General features: G+C 36.5%; 1 protein-coding gene and 1 non-coding gene across 16 annotated transcripts in view; both read left to right on the top strand.

The window, feature by feature from the left end:
• Window positions 1–21,905, top strand: part of Eya4 (EYA transcriptional coactivator and phosphatase 4) — a 236,177-nt gene that overhangs the window by 168,136 nt on the left and 46,136 nt on the right. For 7 of the 15 annotated variants that reach the window (XM_031380587.1, XM_031380585.1, XM_031380590.1 and 4 more), the window contains 7 exons: window positions 1,415–1,539; window positions 2,844–2,912; window positions 11,210–11,302; window positions 15,520–15,586; window positions 17,059–17,201; window positions 17,318–17,461; window positions 18,435–18,514. In XM_031380587.1, the coding sequence (XP_031236447.1) occupies window positions 1,415–1,539; window positions 2,844–2,912; window positions 11,210–11,302; window positions 15,520–15,586; window positions 17,059–17,201; window positions 17,318–17,461; window positions 18,435–18,514 (721 nt within the window). The remainder of the gene's footprint in view (window positions 1–1,414; window positions 1,540–2,843; window positions 2,913–11,209; window positions 11,303–15,519; window positions 15,587–17,058; window positions 17,202–17,317; window positions 17,462–18,434; window positions 18,515–21,905) is intronic. The other 8 variants (XM_031380597.1, XM_031380593.1, XM_031380596.1 and 5 more) reach the window with 4 other exon arrangements.
• On the top strand, window positions 7,761–7,867 carry LOC116097955. The gene has a single exon (XR_004121620.1). It is a non-coding gene; the product is annotated as a U6 spliceosomal RNA (small nuclear RNA).

Below are 21,905 nucleotides of genomic sequence, written 5' to 3'. Positions count from 1 at the left end.
CCAGGCAGCACTTGCCATTCTCCAGCTTTGGAATTACAGAGGAGCTCCCCCCATGCTCAGCTTTTGCCTAAGTGCTGGGGATTTGAAGACAGTCTCTCATGCTTGCAGAGCAGGCATTTTCCTGTCTAAACCTGTTTTAAAGCCCCATCCCTGGGTTTATCTTCATTTGATAACTGATCTGGAGATTTTCTACATTTCTACTGACTCAGGTTTGGCCTCTTTTATCCAACTTGAGTCATTGACACTGTTTACAACGTCCTTTCATCCTTTGTATACCAAGGACGTCTCTAGTGATTGTTTGGAATTAGAAAATATTTGTATTGATTATAGATTTTTCTATTTCAATATATTTCTTCCCTCTACTGTTTCATCCTACTGGTGTCTGTTAATTTTCCTGTTTCTAGTTTTATAGATAAAAACGTATATCATAGGTTTTTAAGCCCTGCCCCCTGTTTCTCACTAACCACCATCATATATATTATATACCATGAATTGAATTAATGTATTTTCACTATTATTTTCCTCTATATGCTATTTTCATTTACTTTTGAATTTTTTTGACTGACATTAGAAGATTATATAGAAGAATAACATTTCATTAGCAAAAATTGGGATTTTATATATCATCTTGTTTTTTGAATGACTTCATTATGGTTAGATATCATATTCTATAAGATTTACATTTAACATCTTATTAGTATTTATCTTGTAGGTCAGTATAGCTTATTTCTATATGTCGTATAAATCATGAGTGATAATGCTTTTAGGGTTTTTTTTATTTATTTTGTAGTCTTTAAAAAGAATGACTTTTGTGGAATCATGTTCTAAGGTTCCAATCACATTCATGGAGTTAGTTGCCTCTTCCTTTAATTTTGTCAGAAAAAGTCTATCCTTTCAGGATCTCAGGTTTATTTTGATAGCTACATCAATTCCTTCCTATTCTCAGAAGCAAACATGTCAAAGTCTCCTCTCTTTGGATTGAAAGCATTATTTTCTGTTAGAAGACACAAGTCTGGCTGTTGGCCTCTGGGCTGTTTTTAAGCCACTTGGATCAACTTGAGTTGTGTTTACTTCTGGGTACTGGTTACCTCCTCAATGGTGACAGGGGTGGCAGGGTCATGGACGTTAAACTTTCTCCCCATTGCCCTGTGTTGCTAGCAGGAATGGCTTATTTCAGGACAGCATCCATGTCAAAGTAGACAGTCATGATCAGAGTCTGACCTTTTCTTGGCATCATTACATGAACATGCATGTAGGATGGTACAGCAAAACAAGTCATGCTGTCTCACAGTGGATTCGACCCCCATTTTCAGTGTGTTGCCATTGACATACATGGACATTCAAAGACTGAAAGGAGAAATTAAAAATATTTGCTGAAATGTCAGTTTGATCTCTGCTGTTCCTATTCTAACAGGTCTATGGAAATGCAAGACCTAGCAAGTCCCCATACCTTGGTCGGAGGCAGTGATACACCTGGGAGCTCCAAGCTGGATAAATCTGGTCTCAGCAGCACTTCGGTCACAACAAATGGGACAGGAGGTAAGTGCCATCCCAAAGATGCCCAGAGTCACTTCTAAGGGCTTGTCTCAAGCTTCATGCTAGGGATTCTTAGTAAATGGCAATCCTATTACTGATACTGTGGTCAGAATTACATACAAGGAATATCTATCTAGTTTATAAGTGTTCTACTTATCTTCAAAGTTGAATTCCTTATCTATAGCTATGAGCATACATAGAGAATGTATTACTCCCAAGAAATATTTCAAAAGATCTCAAAAGGTTACCTTTTCATATTTTCCCCTATAAATATTCCACAGAATTTAAAATTTGTAGATAAAAGATATCACCAGATATGTGTTGTATAAATTTACATATTCATTATTTTTTTCAGTTACAGATTTAAATAGAAAGTGTTATCCCAACATTTTTCATTAAATTAATGTTTCTTGCAATTGATTTAAAATGCAATAAAATATTTATATCTACTGCATTTTTCAAAAAGAATAATACTACAACACATAGCATGTATATGAAAGTGAATGAATTGCATTTCCCAGATCATTTTCTCATTTTATTAGGTCACAATTAATGTCACAACTTATGATAACAATAAATTATTATTTCAAATATTCTTCATTACCATTTTTAAGAAATGCATTCAGTTTATCATAACATATGATCCAAGTGTTCAAAAATATGTACATTTAGAGACACCATGGCATATAAACACAAGCAATATGTAAATTGTATTTGAAATTATTCACCATCAGCATAGGTACCAAAGTCAAGCTTATAAAAACTCTGTTTTACTTAAGAAACTATTGATATGGCCAGATATCAGCATTTGCCACATCATATTTTCTTGTATCTGTGAGATTGATATCCCCCTTCCCAATTAATCTGAATTCTATGTTTTTCTTGTCAAGTTGTGTGTATTGCAGCCTACCCTGCATTTTAATAATGTGTTATACCAAACCCTTTGTAGACTAACACTTCCCTTGTTAACTTGTCTCTAAACACGCATCTGTAATTTCAAGCTAATGAATGGATGGTTTGGGACTGCAAGTGTTTAGGGGATATTTAGTCAAAACCACCGGATCATGAGCTTTACCTTTAAAGTCAGAACTGAGTACAGACAATAAAACTGAACAATCCAAGCTCTCTGAAAGAAGAGCAGGGATAGTTGTGAGCACCAAAGGAGACCCGATGCACTAACCCACAGAAGGCACACAGCACAGTTCTAACTGTGCTGAAAAGTTCTTCTGAAAGGTCGGGAACTGATGCCAGCACTGACACTCGGCATGCCTTCAGACGATGAACTCTTATACTGTTCCTGTTCTCAGGGGACAACATGACTGTTTTAAACACAGCAGACTGGCTGCTGAGTTGCAACACCCCCTCTTCTGCAACAAGTATGAGAGCCGATGGTACACTGCATGTGTTTGGGTGTGTGGATTTGACATCTGGTTTGCTGTCTGCTCTATATTTGCCCCTTTTCTATGTTCTGTACTTGTAAGCTAAAACTGGCAAGTAAGCAGGCCTTGTACCTGTTCATGTTTAACATCTGGCTGCAGCTTTCTCATCATTTATTACTCTAATCTTATATGCTTACATTGGGGGGGGTCATATTCTTTATATTTCTGCACCACTGTGGATTATATTAGCTCATAGCTAATTATTAGTTTCTTATGTTGTTCTTTCAGCCCAACAGAATCATGTTGATCAGAGCAAGCTAAGCAGTGAGCATTCACAGAAACCAGTTACTCAATGACCTTCTTATTCCCACACTTTATATTCTTAATACTACTACAAGGTTTCGCTATTTTATATTCTTTGAAAAAATATTCTGAAGAATCTAAAATAGAATTAGCCTTCAATAGTCTACCATTTTAAAAGTTACTGGTAGTGACAGCTGTGCTTATAAGATTATGAGCATGACGTAATAGAGTATGCCTGTAATCCCAGCTGCTTAGAAGGCTGAAGTAGAAACTCACAAGTTTAAGTCCAGCCCACATAGTAAAACCCAATCTCAACTAACTGAATAAATAATACTATTATAAATTAAGTCTCTTAAAAAGTTCCAATCTATCGATATTGACTACATTCATCTGTACATGTAAGCATTCTCCTAGAATAAATGCTAATATGCAATCGAAAGTTAAAACGAAACCACCAAACTCCTACAGAGCCTTCCATCAGTCATAGAATTTAAATGGAAATGTAGATCACATCCAGGCATTAACATAGAGAGTTTGGCTGGACATTGCTCTCTTTCAGATTAAATTAAAATATATGACAAATAAAAAGTATTATATTATTTATATTTTCATAATTTGAATTGCAGATATTTTCCATTTTCATGCTTAAAAAGTGTTGCCAGGATGTAGCTATTCTTGATTCCTTTTGGTAAAGAGCCAGATGGTAAATGCTCTCCCACGTTGGTAGGTCAGGCATTCGGTTTCCTCCAGCAGCGCATCTCCACTGTGTAGAAGCAAAAGTAGCTCTAGGCTGTATGTAAATAAAGGCATGGGACCCAGTTCCAACAAAACTGTATTGATAGACCCTGAAATTTAAATTTTATATGCTTTTTTGTGTTACAAATATCTTGTGTTACAAAATATTCTAATTTTCTTGGTATTTTTTACAAGCAACTACAATGGAAAATTCATCCATGGCAGACTGATATTTATTCTAAAATGGTTACAATATAATCATGTGTGAGGCAATGTTACAATGGTGAACTTTACACTGAGTGTTTCATCCAGCCCATGTCATATCACCCAGAAGCATCTTTCTAAGTGTACAGTATCACATTTTCCTGGTCTGTCATGCTAAGTTAAGGTGGTCTCTAAGGGCAAGCATGTGCACAGCATAAGTACAATGAATCTGAACTGTAGCATTCAGATACACTGACTGGCTATGTCATATCAAACAAGTTCCTGGTTCTTCCGCATCTTAGCTCCTTAATATGAAAGGAAGATTCTAGCCTTCCTGGCAGGCATCTTTGTTAGTAGATAAAGTGATTGGCAATAAATACCATTATAGTTTTCTTTCAATAGATAATTCCATAATAATTAGATAATAGTTTTTTTAAGGAAGCTAGAAACATTCATTGTTTGAAAATATTTCTCATGCTACAAATTCTCCGAATTTACAAATGTGTAAACTGGACAACAGAAACCAACCCTGTAGTATTGGTGTGCTAGAAATACTTTGATACAATTGTTAAGCTATAATAGTAATAACTAATGATGAAATGGGTTCTCAGATACTGATAGAGAAATTTTAATGAATTTTATTGATGTCTCAGCAGTTTTTATGGTACAAATCTTTCCTGTTTGATCTCTCTTACTGAGAATAAAATAATCTTAAACTATTTATTTCCATGATTAGTTTTAGATCTCTGTGTGTGTAGCCCTAAAGCAGTATTTACAGGTACTTGTGAGCCCTGGCTATGGGTTCTGGGAATTGAACTCAGGTCTTCTGCACTTCTCATTGGCTAGCCATCTCTTTGGCTGTACATACTTATTTTAATACTGGTTTGAATATTAGATTTAGATCATTTGATAAATTTATTACAATAAAACCAAAAGAAAAGCCAAAATCTAAAGGCCTTTCCCAGTTGTTTTGTTTTTGTTTTGTTTTGTTTTGTTTTAGCACTAAAACAAAACTTAATTATAAGCTTTTTAGGTTAGTTGAAACATTACCTTAAGACTCTGCTACCCAGTGTCACGTAAGTATCTCATGTTTCCTAAAGTGAAATAAGACGTTATATCACCTTAGTTCCAACTATACTACTAATGTAGCTGGAGATTTATGTTGAAAGCCACATTTTCACCTTAAATGTTTATCATTTGTAAAACTCGGTGAAATGTAAAATGTAGGAACCAAGTGTGGTACTATATGCCTATAATCCTAACATGCAGAATTCTTGGCAGGAAGGGAAATGAGGGAGCAAGGAGACTTAACACATCAGTCAATGGTAAGGCTCTGAGCACTATATGAACAAGTGATTATTTCAGCTCTGCTGTTAGTACACAAATACAGCAGAGAACAATACCTAAATTCATGAGCCTAGCTGTGTTCAAACACTGGAATACATATTCCACATCATAAAGTGTTCTTACATTGCTTTATAATCATTCCCAGACACTAAAAATACAGGCCATTGGACAGATTTGGCATAATGACTAATGCAATTGGTTATTGTAGACAAAAAAAAATCTGTAAACATCTGAGAACCTTCTTCTAGATATATGTAATTTCTGACTCAGATTTTAGAAATTCTGTCATGAGCATTGGCTCAATCATATAAATATCATATACAAGTACTTAGATCTGGTGGGTGTGCTTTGAAGAATGTTAAAAAAGTACATTTTATTTTCTCATTTAATTGAATCATTGTGAGGTCCAATTACATCTCATTCCCTGTACTAGAAAATGAGAACCTAGTGCTCCAAACAGTTGGCCACCAAAACACTGCACAAAGCGAAACAGATTTGAAAACAGCAATGGAAGCCAGAGCATGTCCAAGCCGTATGAGCGGCTAGAGCAGGGGCTTGAACTCCTTGTGGAGCTTAAGAAGTCCTGATAGAAAAGATGGGAAACCAAAATCTGTCGTCATCTGGACTCATCAAATTTGAAGTAGATATCAAGGAATCTTCTAGATCTTTTCAAATTTAGACTATTAACTCACATATAGTAAACTTGTTTCTACTTATTTGTTTAGGAAAAGAATCTCCTACTACTAAACTCTACTCTCTTTGTATTCTATAACTGTGCTTTTGTTATATGCTTGTAGAATGATAATCATTCACTGCATTACCAAGTTCTGTCACAAAATTAAATATTTATTGTCCAGCTAGGAAGAGAAGGCACTGACAGGCATGCCTAAGATTTTGAGTTGATATATTAATACAGACAAATATAAATTATGTGTTATGGTGGTTAATAAAGCTGGTAGGCGATGCTTGGGATGTTGTAAACTGCGATCTTTCAATAGATTTCTTGTTGAGATTCTTTGCAGAATCTGTCAAAAATCAGGGAGAGAGATAGAGATAGAACATGAAAATAGTGGGGAAGGAGGTAGCAAGGGTTTGGGAGCAGTTGGGAAAGGAAAAAAAACATGACTAAAGTATGCCATGTGAAAGAATCAGCTGTATGTTGTGGTTGAGGGGGAAGTGTGTTTTGTTTTTTGGTTTTGTTTTTTGGTTTTGTTTTGGTTTGGTTTAGTTTGGTTTGGTTTTTCGAGTCAGGGTTTCTCTGTGTAGCCCTGGCTGTCCTGGAACTCACTCTGTAGACCAGGCTAGCCTCAAACTCAGAAATCTACCTGCCTCTGCCTCCCAAGTGCTGGGATTAAAGGCATGCGCCACCACTACCCGGTGTTACATACATACTAGTTTAAATTCAGATTTCTGAAAATGAAATACAAACTGTAAATTACTTGGCCTGCCTTCCAAGAACTAAGGTTAAGTTATGATAATAAAACAAATTTCTCCACACACAAAAGAAATACAATATATTGCTGTTAAGCCTAAATTCTAAGGAGACAAGATAAACTGCTTTGAAGACTGAGTTGGGAACAGGCATTAGAAATGACCTGAGAATTCAGAAGCTATAACTGACTGCAGCCAATAGTCACACTTGGACTGGACATAGTCTGTAGATGGCAAGTACTTTAAGAAGCTGAAGTATGGGAAAGTACAGCTCTGCTATTTGTCTCTATGCAAAGCACCCAGCTGTAGGAATGACTTAGCAAGGGTTCCTTCACAAAACCATTCTGGACTCGGGAACATCTGTTCTATCCCACTTCTAGAGAAATGTGTTGTGGCTTTCTTATTTTAAGCATGCTAGAGAAGAAAGCCTCGAAACTTTCAAAGCAGGACATTTGAGCATGGCTGCTGATTTTAATTCAAAGTATTTGATGCAGGAATTTGTTTTTTGCTGAAAAACTTGGAACTATCTGCTATACAAGGTTTTCTTTCCATTTTAATATGTAAATGATTTTGGAGGCTATCCTAAAACTAGGTGATACCACTTGCTTGACATATATTAGTTTACAAAATTAACACTATAAAATTAAAATATATTTATTTTTGTGAATATGTACTGAATTTGTATTTTTATGTTTTGAAATATAGTAAAAAATGAGATTTGTTTTGTTAATGAAAATTTTTCTGATATCACCAAGATCATAACATTAAAATACAGTTTTGTACCTGAACTGTATCTATTATAGCTCATTAAAAATGCAAAAACAAGTGCTCACTTCAGCAGCATATATACTAAAATTGGAGTGATACAAAAAAGATTAGCATGGCACCTGGGCAAGGGTGACATTCACATTCGGGAAGTGTTCTGTATTTTTTTGCAGGCTTTTATTTCCATGAGTTCTGCTAATACTATTGTCACACACCCTTTTGAAATGCAAGTGTTTGTTTATTCCTGTTGTGACATTTTCCTGTGTGACTCCCCTGATGTTTCAACGTAAATAAAAGGTTTTTCTCTCTAAAAAAAAAAATGCAGAAACAAAAGCAAGGCAGAAAAAACGTGAACATAAACCAAGTATGTTTGAAAGCCCCGTGGATATGACGTCCATTACAAAGGATTATTTATAATTTATTTTCTGCTACTTAACATATTTTATAGTATTAGAGGTAGTCTAATATTTTTCTAATGTTTATGAGAATTTTAATGATATAAAGCATTGATTTATCTTTTTGAGTTTTCTCCCATTGAGAAAAATCAGAATAGTTGTTATTAGCAAATTGCCCATTAGGAACACAAGTGATTTGCCAATGACCATATAATGTAAAAATAATTTACCTGTTGAAAAAAGAGAATCAATTTTGTTTCTTTTAATGCTATCCAAGAATTAAGCAGGCCTAGCCCTGCTCGCTCCCATGAACCATATTCCACAGTGCTATAGTCATAGACACTGCCCATTTCTACTTTATACTACCCTTACCTGCAAAGAAAAAGGAACTTGACACTAATGTATTTATTTTCCCTCCAAATGTTAATATCAGTTTTGTAACCTTGTCATTTTAAAATTCATTCATGTTAGAACACTGGGAACCTCTTGGTATTTCTGCATTTCTTCACATTCTCTCCAGGGGATGGCTTTCTTTACTAAAATAAACCACTTTTGTCCTGAATACAGATTTTTTTTTTTTAATTAATGAAAGATGTCACCAGAATTATGAATGGGACCAAACCTCTCTTTCTCTTCTTCGATATCCTTTTTACTGCCTGAAGCTTTCAAATTCAGGAATTTATAATCAAAACCAATGCTGAGTGATGCCTAAATCAACTCTTGAGGTTTGTATCCATGGTAACAACATTAATCGCCATCAACATGTCTGGCTTCTAGACCAGTTTTGACAAACTCAGCTCACCTTCTGCCCCTTTCGTCTCACAGGGAGACATCTTAGCAGAGGTAGAATAAATCCCAACACTGTTTACAGACTAGATTGTTTGAAGAGAACTTAGCCATATTAGGACTTGGGGGCTCTAAGATGTCTCTCGTCCTCATGTTCCAGAAGTCTTTGGGCTATGCTTTTGCCATAAGTGTCAGAAGCAGTAAGAGTCAGACTTTGAATGAGACTGATTCACACCCATCCAGAACATCCCCTGTGTTATCTTTATGCAAATAGAAAGGAATCCCAATTAGCAGGCACTACAGTGTAAAGAGTAGATTCTGCAAGTTGACCAGCTGGTGTCAAACTCAAGCTCTTAACAGCAATGTGATCAGGGCGGGCAATTTTGTGTTTCATGCTTCAGTCTGTCATTTGAAAAGGGAAGACAGCAATAGCATCACCTGACTGCTGTGGGAGTAAACAAATTCGTCATTTCTATGGTTTACTTCCATTCATCTGGATTGCCTAAAATGTGATAGGCACATTTTGAGTGTGTGCTAATGCATCAATAATGCTGCTTTTCATTGTGTTTTAAAACAATAGTCCATGAGGAAAACACACATAACATAGCCTGGTAGCATATCCCAGTATTTTACAGCTGTTTATTATAGTGAAGTATTTTCCATTATTCTAACGGAAATCACATTTTTGTTATACTCAGTGCTACTATTTGGATATGATAACTTCACACTGGTACACAGATCATAAATGCCTAGTATAAAGATCCAACAGAATTCTAACCAAACTTTGTTGAATGTTCATGTTCTAAAACTTAGTCATGTCTGAATGCATAATCAATAACCTCATAATGTACATAGTTTTTGCAGTAGTAAGTGCAGATCAGGTATATCGGTAATATTGTGGATGCAAATTACTTAATGTCTTAACTACAGATCCATTATTCACTTTTATGCAGATAGCTAGACTAAACAGATTATCGTTACTATTAAAAAAAGAGAGACAAACCTTAAATTTCCCTTCTCCAAAAATAAGTAATTCTTAAGAGTGTGTGTGTGTGTGTGTGTATGTGTGTGTGTGTGTATGTGTGTGTGTGTGTTTAACTTCCTGCATTCAATCTTTATAGTTCTCTGAATCTCTTACCAAATCATGTTATTATTCACTTGTGTATACTAAAGCTAGACCTCAGTGAGGGTTTGGCTGAGCTTGCTACAGAAGGGTGTAACATCACTGCATGCTTCCCACTAGCCAACTGCTTCTCTAATGGGGTCATGTTTCTCCCTTGCTTGGTTGGTGGGTGCTAGATGAGCCCACTAGGCTTTTGTACCACACTGACTCATAGTCAGCTAGAATTAAATTCTCTCCTGTAGTAGTCTGCTTGCTTTTAAGTTACTTAACTGCACCAGCCTACTTAACAGCCAGGGCACATGGGATGTGTCAAGTAGAAAATAACTTAGTTTATTTCCTGACTGCTATGATATATACATGTGGTAGGATTTTTTGTCAACAAAGGGAAAATATGGTGTGACCAAATTGGTAGAGGCTGTGCCATTGCATGTGATAACGATGACAGTGTGTGCCAGCCCGCTTCAGTGCCAAAGGTGGGTTTTGTCAAAATTGCATACGGTAGGCATTTTATGGAGAACTTTGTGATGCTGTAGACGTCCTCTCTCATTCAGTACTGATCTCAACATCATCGGAAGAAATGTTATGCTGTTAAATAGAAAGTACCCAGCACTTTAAGTACTTCTTTTGGTGTTTTGCTTTGTTTTATCAGAATATTTACTAAGTGCCTTGTTTTTCACCTATGGTGAGAATAGGCTCAGGGTTTCATGGATTTGCTTATGCCTCCATTGGACCCTCATGCAATTTTCTGTACATATTTTATTTTCTTTGGAAGAGTAAAACCTACAGTTGTAAATACCTGTGCAATGACTTAAGTTGAGCAGTGAGAACCCTGACAACTTCTCTTCTGTCTGCTAGTGTGTGAAAGTGTGCTTTAGAGAGTTTTCTAAAAATGCCAATACAAGTGCTGCTGTTTCACTTTTGAAGGCTCCCAGCCTTTAAAAGCCAGACTCTCAGAACCAGCCCAGCCAGAGGATTTTAGAATAAATCCTCTATGAATGCATGCCCACTTAGAAGCTACAGTAACTAAGCTTTTCCTCAGTTCACTTCTCAAGTTTTCTCTTGCATGCCCATGATAGCAAAAAAAAAAAAAAAAAAAAAAAAAAAAAAAAAAAAAAAGAAAAAAGAAAGAAAAGAAAATAGCAGCCAGCCAGGGCCTTTGCTATGGATCAGAAGTAAAACTCACCTGTACTTATTCTTCTGCATAGTGTCTCTTCTTGCAGTCAAAACAGAGCCCTTGCACAGCAGTGAGTCCACTACCACGACTGGAGATGGAGCGCTTGACACTTTTACTGGGTCAGGTAAAGCCTTTAGCTCGTGTCTCTGTGTCCACCTTGGGGTCCCTACACACCCTCCCTCTTGAGAGCAGCACAGGCTCAAAGCTGTAAGAATGTTCACTGTTATAAGGTCCGCCAGAAACCCACTTTCCAGAAGAACTAATTGTCTTAAAATAACGTGTTTTTTGAAGTGGTGTTTGGAACCCTTTTGTCAACCCTTCAGCCTGCACGGTAACAATCCCATGATGTTCTCATTAGCCGAGCCAGCTCGCTTCATTACTTTATACACTGTCTGATCAATTTAATAATTAGGTCCATAATAGCTAACTTTGTTCCTTCAACTTGCCCGTTTAAATTACATTAAAAAACTGCCTTCTGTCTACCCTTCTAGATGTAAAACTATCCATTTGATTCCTTCTAAATAACCTTGTTTCCTCTCTGGGTTTAAGAAAGTACTCCTGTGTAGGCAGCTGAAAGACAAGTATTAAAGGTTAATGGGTTTCTGGAGAACACATGCTGGTTACATTAGAACCCAGCCTGGGAGAGTGGTCCCGGGCTTCAAAGAGAACAATAGTACGTCTTTAAACATCGATCCTTTTTAAATATAAATACCTGATAACTCCCAGCTGGGTATAAAGAGTACAAATTAAGTTGGCTTAAAGGCTCTTTTAAAATTACTATTCTGTTTGGCTTATTATCTAATGAATAAAATTTTGGAAACCCAAGAAGGAGTGTGTATATCACAAAGATAAACAGGAAACCCAGAAAAGTGTTATGGCAGTTAAGTCTTGGTTCTGTAGCTCTGCTTTAATATATTTTATGTTTATCCACATTCTCATGTGCAAGGATTTTATGTGGGTATGCTTTATGCAGAAAGTCTTGAGGGATACCTTGAGTCTAATGTAGTGTTATGAAACATATTTCACTTTATGGAGACAGGTGATCCCGCTTTCTTAGTTCACACCAATTGGAGCAGTTGCCATATGTGCACATAAATACTAGTACTCTAGACAGAAATAAGTACTAGTGGACCAGCAGGGCAGAAAGACACACGTGTGCCACTGAGCATTCCTGTCAGCAAGCCACCTGCCTCATAGGAGATGAATAGGCACAAGCATATTACATTACTCTGTGGTGCTCACTAACCAGAACTACTGTTAATTTTCTACAAATAAATGTAAGCAAATAGTTTTGGGGGGGAAGGTATTAGATTATGAAGCAGTTGCTACTGTGCTTCAAGAATATACAAGCCCTTTGAAAGATGAGTTGCCAATGTACAGATTGTAACTACAGAACTTAACGGTCCAGTTTACAAATAAGAATACAAAAGTCCTCAAAGACAGCCTAAGTGGTTTGGCCACATAGTCAAGCAGAGTCTAGTTTAGAACCATGTGCTGACAATCAGGCCCTAACTGTCGTATTGCGCTGGCAGCTGTGACGGCCAGGAGAGAATGAGTGTAAGTACTCCTCCTGCTTGTCCTGCACAACATCTCTAAAGACACTTTCTTAGTTTTCTGCTAAGAACTCTCTAGGGCTCCATGGTCTAAGTCAAGTAGCCACTTCTAAATCATGATTATTTTCTTTCAGTAAATTAAAATTTACTGAAACAAAACAAATACGTTTCTGGTTAAACCAATCACTTTCCAATTATGTAGTTCCTGCCCATGGATGGTGGCTACCTGAATGGAAACTCAGATGAAAATCATTGCTAACACTATGGAGACTCTACTGGATGGAGAGCAGAGGGCCAGAATGGACCTTCTCCTCAATCAGTGATCTGAGGTGGCCACAGGCTGCAGTGTGAGACACTCAACAGAGTTCTGCATGTAGTCCAAACATCAGTAGTACCCTGGCTGTCATACTGCGAACCATCCCCTACCAGGCTAAATACCCCCTGCTGCTTCTCTTCTTCCTGAGAAGCACTAAGTTTAAAAAGAAATCATGGTAAAGGAGTAAAAGGTTTTACATTTCTTGATCCTACCCTGTGAGAATCTGGTAATAGGCATTCATTATAAGTTATAGAATCAATTCTCGAGACAGTGCAACAGTACCCAGCACTGTTCCTTCTGTTGGCAGAAGTGTTGGTATCAAGCATAATAAGCGTAATGAGTCCAGTGCTTTGAGGAATGTGAGTCACTGTGAAGCGACGAAGCATGACCCAATGGTTTCCAGACTTTCCCAAAGGAGTCTGCAGATCTTTCTGGAGAGACAGCTTCCACAGGGATCAACATAATCAAACATCTGTATTGTTGCCTAGCATATCTAGAAATTTATCAATTTGAATAAAAATGATAAGATTTAGTAAAGAACTTTTATCCATTTCATAGTTAGCTCAGTTTTCTAAGCCAAAGGTTTTGTCTTCTAACCTACTTTACAGATATTAATATAAAGTCCCAAAGGTCAATCAAGCCATTAGTGTTTGGGGTACATTATCCTCACAAAGACTAAATTCATTCGTTGAAAGGGAAAATGTGTTCTATATGTTCGGAATGGTGTTCAGGTCTGGGACTTTCTAGAATATAGAATTCTTCTTTGTCTGATTTAATGAAAGATGTTACAGGTTAATATTTCTCAATATTTTGTCTTACTTGAAATCCCTTCAGTTTTTCAATCTTGAGGATAGCCTATCAGTATGGACAGCTCAAGTTCTGGTTATCCCACCAGGGAGTCCTATTAAAAATCAGAAAAATCAACATGAAATTAAGCCTTTCTTAACCTGGTTTCTATTATAATATTCAATATTGTGGAAATTAGAATAATGTAAATTTAGTTTCCATGGAACATAGCACAAGGCTCATTCTGATTTATTTGATTTCAAGTTTTTTCTTTAATTCTTTTTGGTTTTGGAGAACCTAAGTGAAGGGTAATGCTTTATTTCCAAATACATATAGAATATTCACTTAAATCTAGCTCCGTAAATCTTTAAAATTTAACACCCTTATGGTCACAATTTGATGTCTCTGAAAATTGATTCATAGAATTGGGGAACATATGATTGCTGTACACTATTGCTATGAAAATTAAAATGTTATTTTCCTATTCTACACCTACCAGCCTAGCAGCATTTTAAGCACATTGTACATTCAAGACAAGCACACAGCATGTTAGGCACATTGCACACATGTCTGTGAAGCTCACAGGGGCACTTGATAGCAGTTAGACATAGGAACATATCATATTGCATGAACCAGGCAGCAACCTAAACCTATTTGTCACTTTTTGCCATTCTAAACGTTTAGCTCCAGCGTTCATACGAACAACTCAGAAAGGGTGTAGCTTTGAAGTTTAACTATGATTGATTAGACTAAACTCATGCCAGCGCTGTGTTGTGTACTACTTTAATCTTTTTGAAACGTGAATGAACAGCAGATGGCCTAATAAAGACACTCTGTGTGCTTGCCCAGTACAGACTGGCTAGGAAGGAACTGGCTCAACACATTAGAATCCATGTATGTGCAGTACATCCGTCATAGTCAAGGCAGATGGATAAAGGGGAGAGAGACTTCCAAACTTTTGGATACATTCCACAGTAGGGTGCATATTTGAATGAAATTTTAAAATAACCTGACTTTCTATCTTAAGGCCTTCTCCCAAAAATATCATCTTTGATGGTTCAAAACAGGCTTGCAGAGATAATTGGTACAACATTTTACACTGCTTTAAGCAAGGCAGCTTTTCAATAGCCCATGCTGCCTGTGCACATTCTTATTACTCAAATATTTTGACTGTACATTTTTAAGCACCCACCTGATTGATGGGCCAGGAGAAATTGGAAACAGTAGCATTTTACAGTCGGGAGATGCAAGTTTGAAACCTGAATCTCTTAACAATTATTTTATTTTAGTTAGAATAAATATGGAATCAGTATATCAGTATTTGGGTTTAAGGTGTAAAGTTTGCACATATAAAACCTTGACTTTCATGCCAAAAGTTTATTGTGTAATCAAGCCATTTGCCAATAAGCTATCAGTACAGAAGAGCGTAGCAGGGACTTGAGAAAATAGAAGGTTAACAGTTTGTTTGTGGGAGGAATGGACACTTCAAATTCTTGCAACAAAACTTGAAACACCTTGAAAGGAAGATGATGTCTAATCAACTGCTTCTATTTGAAATGAGTTTGAGAAAGACATGAATGTTAAGCACTGTGTTTACTCTGCAGTTTTCCTAAGTAGGGTGCACACTCTGTGGTGAAGATGTGTTCATGGAGCAATGTTCTGTGTGCTATTGTTTGTGTCTTATAGTAATAACAAGCAGCGGCTATAGCCCCAGGTCGGCACATCAGTACTCCCCACAGCTGTACCCCTCCAAGTAAGTGCCCCACGCGTTCAGTTTGACTGGAGAGATTTTTTTGAAATTAGATGTGCTAATTTTATACTCACATATGAGAACTTTAAATTGGAAACATGTATGCACATAACTATTAAATCTGGACAGATGCATGTGATTAGATGTGATATATTAAATTAAATGTGGTACATTAGATGTGATACATTAGATTAGATGTGAAAGAGTATATTTTACAAGAATTAGAAACACCCAGTGGTCTCCATCATTCCTATCATTTCTGATGTTCTCCTGCTCTCAGGAAAACAAGAAGTGTGTAGACAAATAAAGCTTCAAAATTCTTCAAACAAGAACACTTGAATATTGTTTTAGAATTCAAACATATGGGGTTTTCAACCATACAAGGTTTTTGCTTTAAGTCTTTAGTATGTAGTGATTTTTGTACACTATCTTGAAAATAAGTAAGAATACATATATAATGCTAATTGCAAGAACAATAGATGTAACTTAGTATGTATTTGAGCATTTAAATGAATATGCACTGAGTTTGCATTTTAAAATAACTTTATCCTCTATTTTTTAAGGAAAATTCAAGAAATTATGATTAGGAGAAAATATACAGAGATCATACTTTAACCAGACACCAATATTTTACAATCCAATCCCTTAGTGAAATATTTGCTAGGATTCCAAGTTATAACAAACACACTTTTGAGAGTTTGCTAGGTTGTTTTTAAAACTAGCATAATCATCTGTTTCAAGGACATGGCAAATGGCTCGATTTCCACTTTAGCTATATTGAAGTTAATGGGTTTATATCTGAATTTGTTTGTTTGGTGATATGCCAAGATTCAAGTTATCCTATGCATGCATATTAAAATATGATAAGTTATGTTCCTCCACTTATGTGGAAGCCTTAAGTACAGGCTAAGGCCTAGATTCCAGTTGGGAACATGTATAGAATGGCCCAATGAAAAGAACTGCATTCCATTTCTTTACAAGAAGACTCTTCCCTTTGCTCAGATTTCCAATTTAGAGTAGTGAATTCTTAGAAGGGTTGCTAAGTAGACTTGTATAATTAATATGCAATCACTGGAACACCTGTAATAATTGTGGATATACTATGAGTACACTCGTTAGCTGGCTATGACCATTGTTCCCCAAAAGTGTACTAAAGGAGTTAGCCAGTGTAAATTTAAAAATGCAGACCTAGAGAAAACTAAACATGCTGTCTAAACCCAATTGCTTATGTTAGTAATGAGATGTAGTCTCCAAGTCCTTCCATTATCTGTTTAGGGTCACAGACTGGCTGACATCAAAGCTTAGGGTTCATTTTGAAAAAGTCTTCATTTTTTTCAACTTTCATTCATTTCTGAGAAGTTGGGAATAAGGAGTGGGATTGCTTCCTGGGTGTTATAGGATTTCACTGAAGCTGAGCTGTCTGACTTGATATGCAGTCTTTGTTGCCACAGTAATGCTATTTTTCTGATATTTAGGCCCTATCCACACATTCTTTCTACACCAGCAGCTCAAACGATGTCGGCCTATGCAGGCCAGACCCAGTACTCTGGGATGCAGCAGCCAGCAGTCTACACAGCCTACTCACAGACAGGACAGCCCTACAGCCTGCCTGCCTACGGTAGGTCACATCTGCCATCCTCTGTTGGCTGGGAGCTTTCCATGCTAGTGCAAGTCCCAGCCCTGAGGGGCATTGTCTCACTAACCCAGCGGTTTGCCTGTGTGTTTCCTTAACAGATCTTGGTGTGATGTTGCCAGCCATCAAGACAGAGAGTGGGCTTTCCCAGACTCAGTCCCCATTGCAGAGTGGCTGCCTCAGCTACAGCCCTGGGTTTTCTACCCCACAGCCAGGCCAGACACCTTACTCTTACCAAATGCCAGGTAAGTGACCAGCCAGCCATAAAACATGTTCCTGGAAAAATCATAGAGTGGATTCTTTAAATGAGACTGTGGTTTCAGACTTACATGAGTCACAAACACCACAGCTTACAGGATTTCCTAAGGAAAGGCAGATGACCAGGCAGAAGCAGACAGAAACAGCTGGATGCAGGTGGAGAAAGATATTCCAAATGTTAAGATTTCAGGTTAAGCTCAGGCAGGAAATGAAGAGCAGGCAAAGCACTGGGAGGCCCCAGGCAGGCATGACAGTAGAGGTCCTTCTAAGCAAATGTTGTGAAATGACCCATAGAACCTGGCTGGGGAGGCAGCATTTCAGGTTCCTTGTCTCCTGTCAGGAGGGGCTAGAATGGAGTGCATCTTCTTTCAAATCTCTCACATTTCAAAGTTCAGTAACAAACTCAGGTAATATCTCTCTCGCTCATTCTTAAAAAGAGAAATATTTTTAATCACATCACAAAAATTATTGATTAAATATAAACTTTATTTTCTAATTTATAATATATATAATTTAGTACCTATTTGCTGAGTGGGGGGTGTTACTTTAACATACATTTTAATATGGTATATAATGTAAAAGTCAGGATACGTGTTTGTATGTCCTCAAACTTTCATAATTTATTTGCAGTGAATACATTCAAAATCCAATCTTGTACATTATTCTCAGTTAGTGAGCAACAGAGTATCATCACAGATTTCTTGAGTTGCTTGGCAGCCAATGACCAGCATCTCTACCCTACACCCAGACTACACAGCCCATCCTTGTCCCCTCCATTTGGCTGAGATCTCCTCGCCTGCATTCTTCACATGATGGTGCTCTATGCATCTTTCTGTGCTCAGCTTACTTCACTTAGCACTGTGCCTTCATCCATCACACAGCCACAATGACCAGGTTTCAGTCCCTCTTTCAGCCGAATGGATACAGAAACCATTAAACTGCATTTCGTCTTTCCCCTAGGCTCCAGCTTTGCACCGTCGTCTACTATTTATGCAAATAATTCCGTTTCTAATTCAACAAACTTCAGCAGCTCACAGCAGGTATGGTAGTTTTATACCTTTTAAATTTTCTGTTGAAGATTTTAGGTTTCTTCAATTTATAATTTATAGCTACTTAAAATTTATAATTGCTTTAATCCCTTATTTAACTTTGTGCAGAGTTGGAGAAACTCTGTCTTCCTTGCTAGACTTCTTGAGATTAAGAAGATCTTTTTCATTTATTCATCAAAAAATTTTAAATTTATTTTTGAATTAAATTATAATTACTTCATTTTCTTCCCCTCCTTTTTACTGCTAACCCCTTCCATGAGCTCCTGTTCTTGCTCTCTTGCAAATTCATTGTCTCTTTTTCTTTAATTCTGGACATATAGATTATTTTAGGACTGATTACTTGGTATTGGATGCACAGTTAGGAAGCTCTTCGCTGGGGAAGACTATAGGAGGAATTTTTTTAAATATAACTTTATTAATTTTTTAAATATGTATATTGTGAACATAAATAGTTCTTTTTAGTTGCCTTGTATGCATACATGATCAGAAAATTTGGCTCTTTATTTAAAACTAAAATAACAATTCAGCAGAGTAAAAAGTTACCTATTCAGAATTATTAGGTATTTGTTCTTGTTGACTGTAAAGGTTTGCCCATTAAACACCTAAATTATAGTCATTTTAATCATTTATCATGTTATTATAGGATATATTGCATGTTTTTTATCTTAAGCTATAGTATATGTACTTTTATTTCCCTTAATTGAAATTTCTTATGTAATATAACATTACTTGATGCATTGAACTAAAATCAATCATAAGATTGTGATGTATACTCTAAGACAGAATCCTAAAACAGCAGCAGTGACTGAGTAAAAGTCTGCAGAACTACTATTGGCTTTTAATTTTTTGTTATTTAGATCTATATTTCTTTTAATAAATCTTTGATTGCCACCTCCCTGACAGCTCTACTTTTCTCCCTGGTCACAGAGCCTCCAGTAGCGCTTAACGCTTCTCCTCATCATGTTTTATTAATGTTTTCATGAGTTTTAAAATCTAGGATGATAGCATTACATTGGGATAAGACTAAATGTTCCTACTTGAGCATTCTGGAACACAGATAGGTCATGATTATGTTGACACTTCAGAATTGTGTCCTTGATTCCTAATTCTCAACCATGTTCAGAATGGTTGAGACTGAAGAGAAGTTGATTTCTAGACAAACAATATGCTTTTATTTTAATACAATTACTGTGTTTTTATACATTTTGAAAATTTAAGTTATTTCATGAATGCTTTCTCTTTAGATTTAATATAAGAATTCTATTATTGCCTTCTTATAGTTTTAGTAACATAACAAAGGGGTCAAAGGAAATTTTACTAAAATAGTATTATTTAAAATATTTGAAAGATATAAAGTATATAATTTGGCATTAAGTTAAACATATCTTATAGCACTATACTTTCTGCAAAACAAAACCGATGATTTCTGTTAGCTTAGTTTTATGTATTAACACAGCATACATTTATTGAGCACTTGATATACATCATACTTTTGACTAGTCATTAGAAGTTCAAAACTAGTCAAGTCTTTGTTTACTGTTCTCTCAAAATCTATAGGCTTCCTGAAGAAACAGACAACATACAACACAGACAAAAGGTAGACCAGATGGCTATAATCACTGAGCAGCACTTTTGACAGAAGGCAGTGTAAATGAAACTCTACTGTTCCTGGGAAGATATAATAACAATATATATATATATAGGACAAGAAAACCTTATAAAATTCCTGTCACAAATGGATCAAATTCTGCTTGAGAATGCACAGTAGATCTATAGAGACTATAACCATATTTGGGGTGGAGGTTGATATCACTTAAAACATCCTGAGTACCTGATAAACACTGGAAACTTGGAACCTGATGATAGTGGTATGACTGGATAGGCTTCACTCCTGCCTCATGGAACTTTCAGTCTACAGAGAAAGTAGACAGCAGAATAGCAAAAAAAAAAAAGCCCTGCTAAAATGTTCATACCTATTATCACAAAAAAGAGTGTTGTGCAAGGCTTTCCTATCAGAGCCATGATTGAGTCAGGATTCATTGGAATGAAGTCAGGAACTAGGACAAAAAGTTACAGGGAGATAAGGCAGCGAGGGCCAATGTGCTGTTGAACTGAAAGAAGTCTGGAATGCAGGTCATCTGTGAGGGGACTGGGAAGAGACACCACAGAAAAAGATAGACTAGGTCCAGTTATATAGGTCATGTAAGCTTACTTGTGGAAGAAGTAGACAAGGCCTGGCCACATGGGATTTTGTAGGCTTCAGTATGAATTCTAACTGTAGTCTTGGACCACTGCAAAGATATCAGTGCTTTGGAATAGGAGAATATCCTATCATCTGTACTCTAAGGCAATTGCTCCAAATGAAGTAGAAATGAAATAAGACAAATTAGAAAACACACACAACAGCTTCAACAGGAAATGAAGAATGCTTAGATGAAGATGGTAAGAGTAGAAATAAGAAAGAGGGAGCCATAGAGATATATCTCCAGAGGTAGCTGGCAAATTTTCCTCATATATACCATCCTTTGCTGGTGAGGCCAGGAAGGCTGGCAGAGCTATAGCACACAGGAGCTTGGTCTAACTCCTCAGTTTGCTCGTATATACCATCCTTTGCTGGTGAGCCAGGAAGGCTGGCAGAGCTACAGCACACAGGAGCTAGATCTAACTCCTCAGGTTACAATTCAAGTCTAGAAACTCACAAGCTGTGTGACTGGGATGAAAGTCACTTAAAGTTCTGTGGCTTCATTGTTTTTAATATAAAATGATAATAATGATACAAACAGACAAGGTTCTGAAAAGCAAATGAGACAGTCCATGTAAGCCCTTAGAGCAATGCCATAACCCAAAGCCAGACTTGCTATTTGTCATTACTGTTTGGTTTCTCTCTGAGAAAGAAGTGTTCTAAAATTATTGTTCAAACATTGAAGTTTTCTGTTTAGCTCACAGAATGTGATGTGGAACCTCAGAGCCTGAGATAAATAGGCTAATAGAATTTTAGTTTCCTGACATATTACTTAATGCTTCCTGGTAATACATGTATTTACTTATACAAAGAATTTTCTTTTTTGGAAATGATATCAAATATTGACCTTCATTCCTCAGAACTCATCACAACAGGGGATCTTCCTCCTGACCAAGGATTTGTCATCACTGATAACATTTTTGGCTAAACCATGCTAGATATATTAAACACCATTCATCACAAGTCTTTACTCATCATCTTAATATGTAAAAGGCTATTGGAGGATCATTTTTATCATTTTAAGATTTTTTAATAGAAAACAGGTGAGGGGAGTTGGTTCAATGGTTTCATTTTATTCACAAAGAAGAAAAGCTAAATGTTTGTAAAAAATTTACTGAAGACTTCAAGTCAAGCCACGGG

The sequence above is a fragment of the Mastomys coucha genome, unplaced genomic scaffold, assembly GCF_008632895.1.
Source record: "Mastomys coucha isolate ucsf_1 unplaced genomic scaffold, UCSF_Mcou_1 pScaffold2, whole genome shotgun sequence".
In the NCBI taxonomy this organism is placed as follows: domain Eukaryota; kingdom Metazoa; phylum Chordata; class Mammalia; order Rodentia; family Muridae; genus Mastomys; species Mastomys coucha.
Note: the sequence above shows the minus strand (reverse complement) of the source record. Positions and strands in the feature narration are given on the sequence as shown.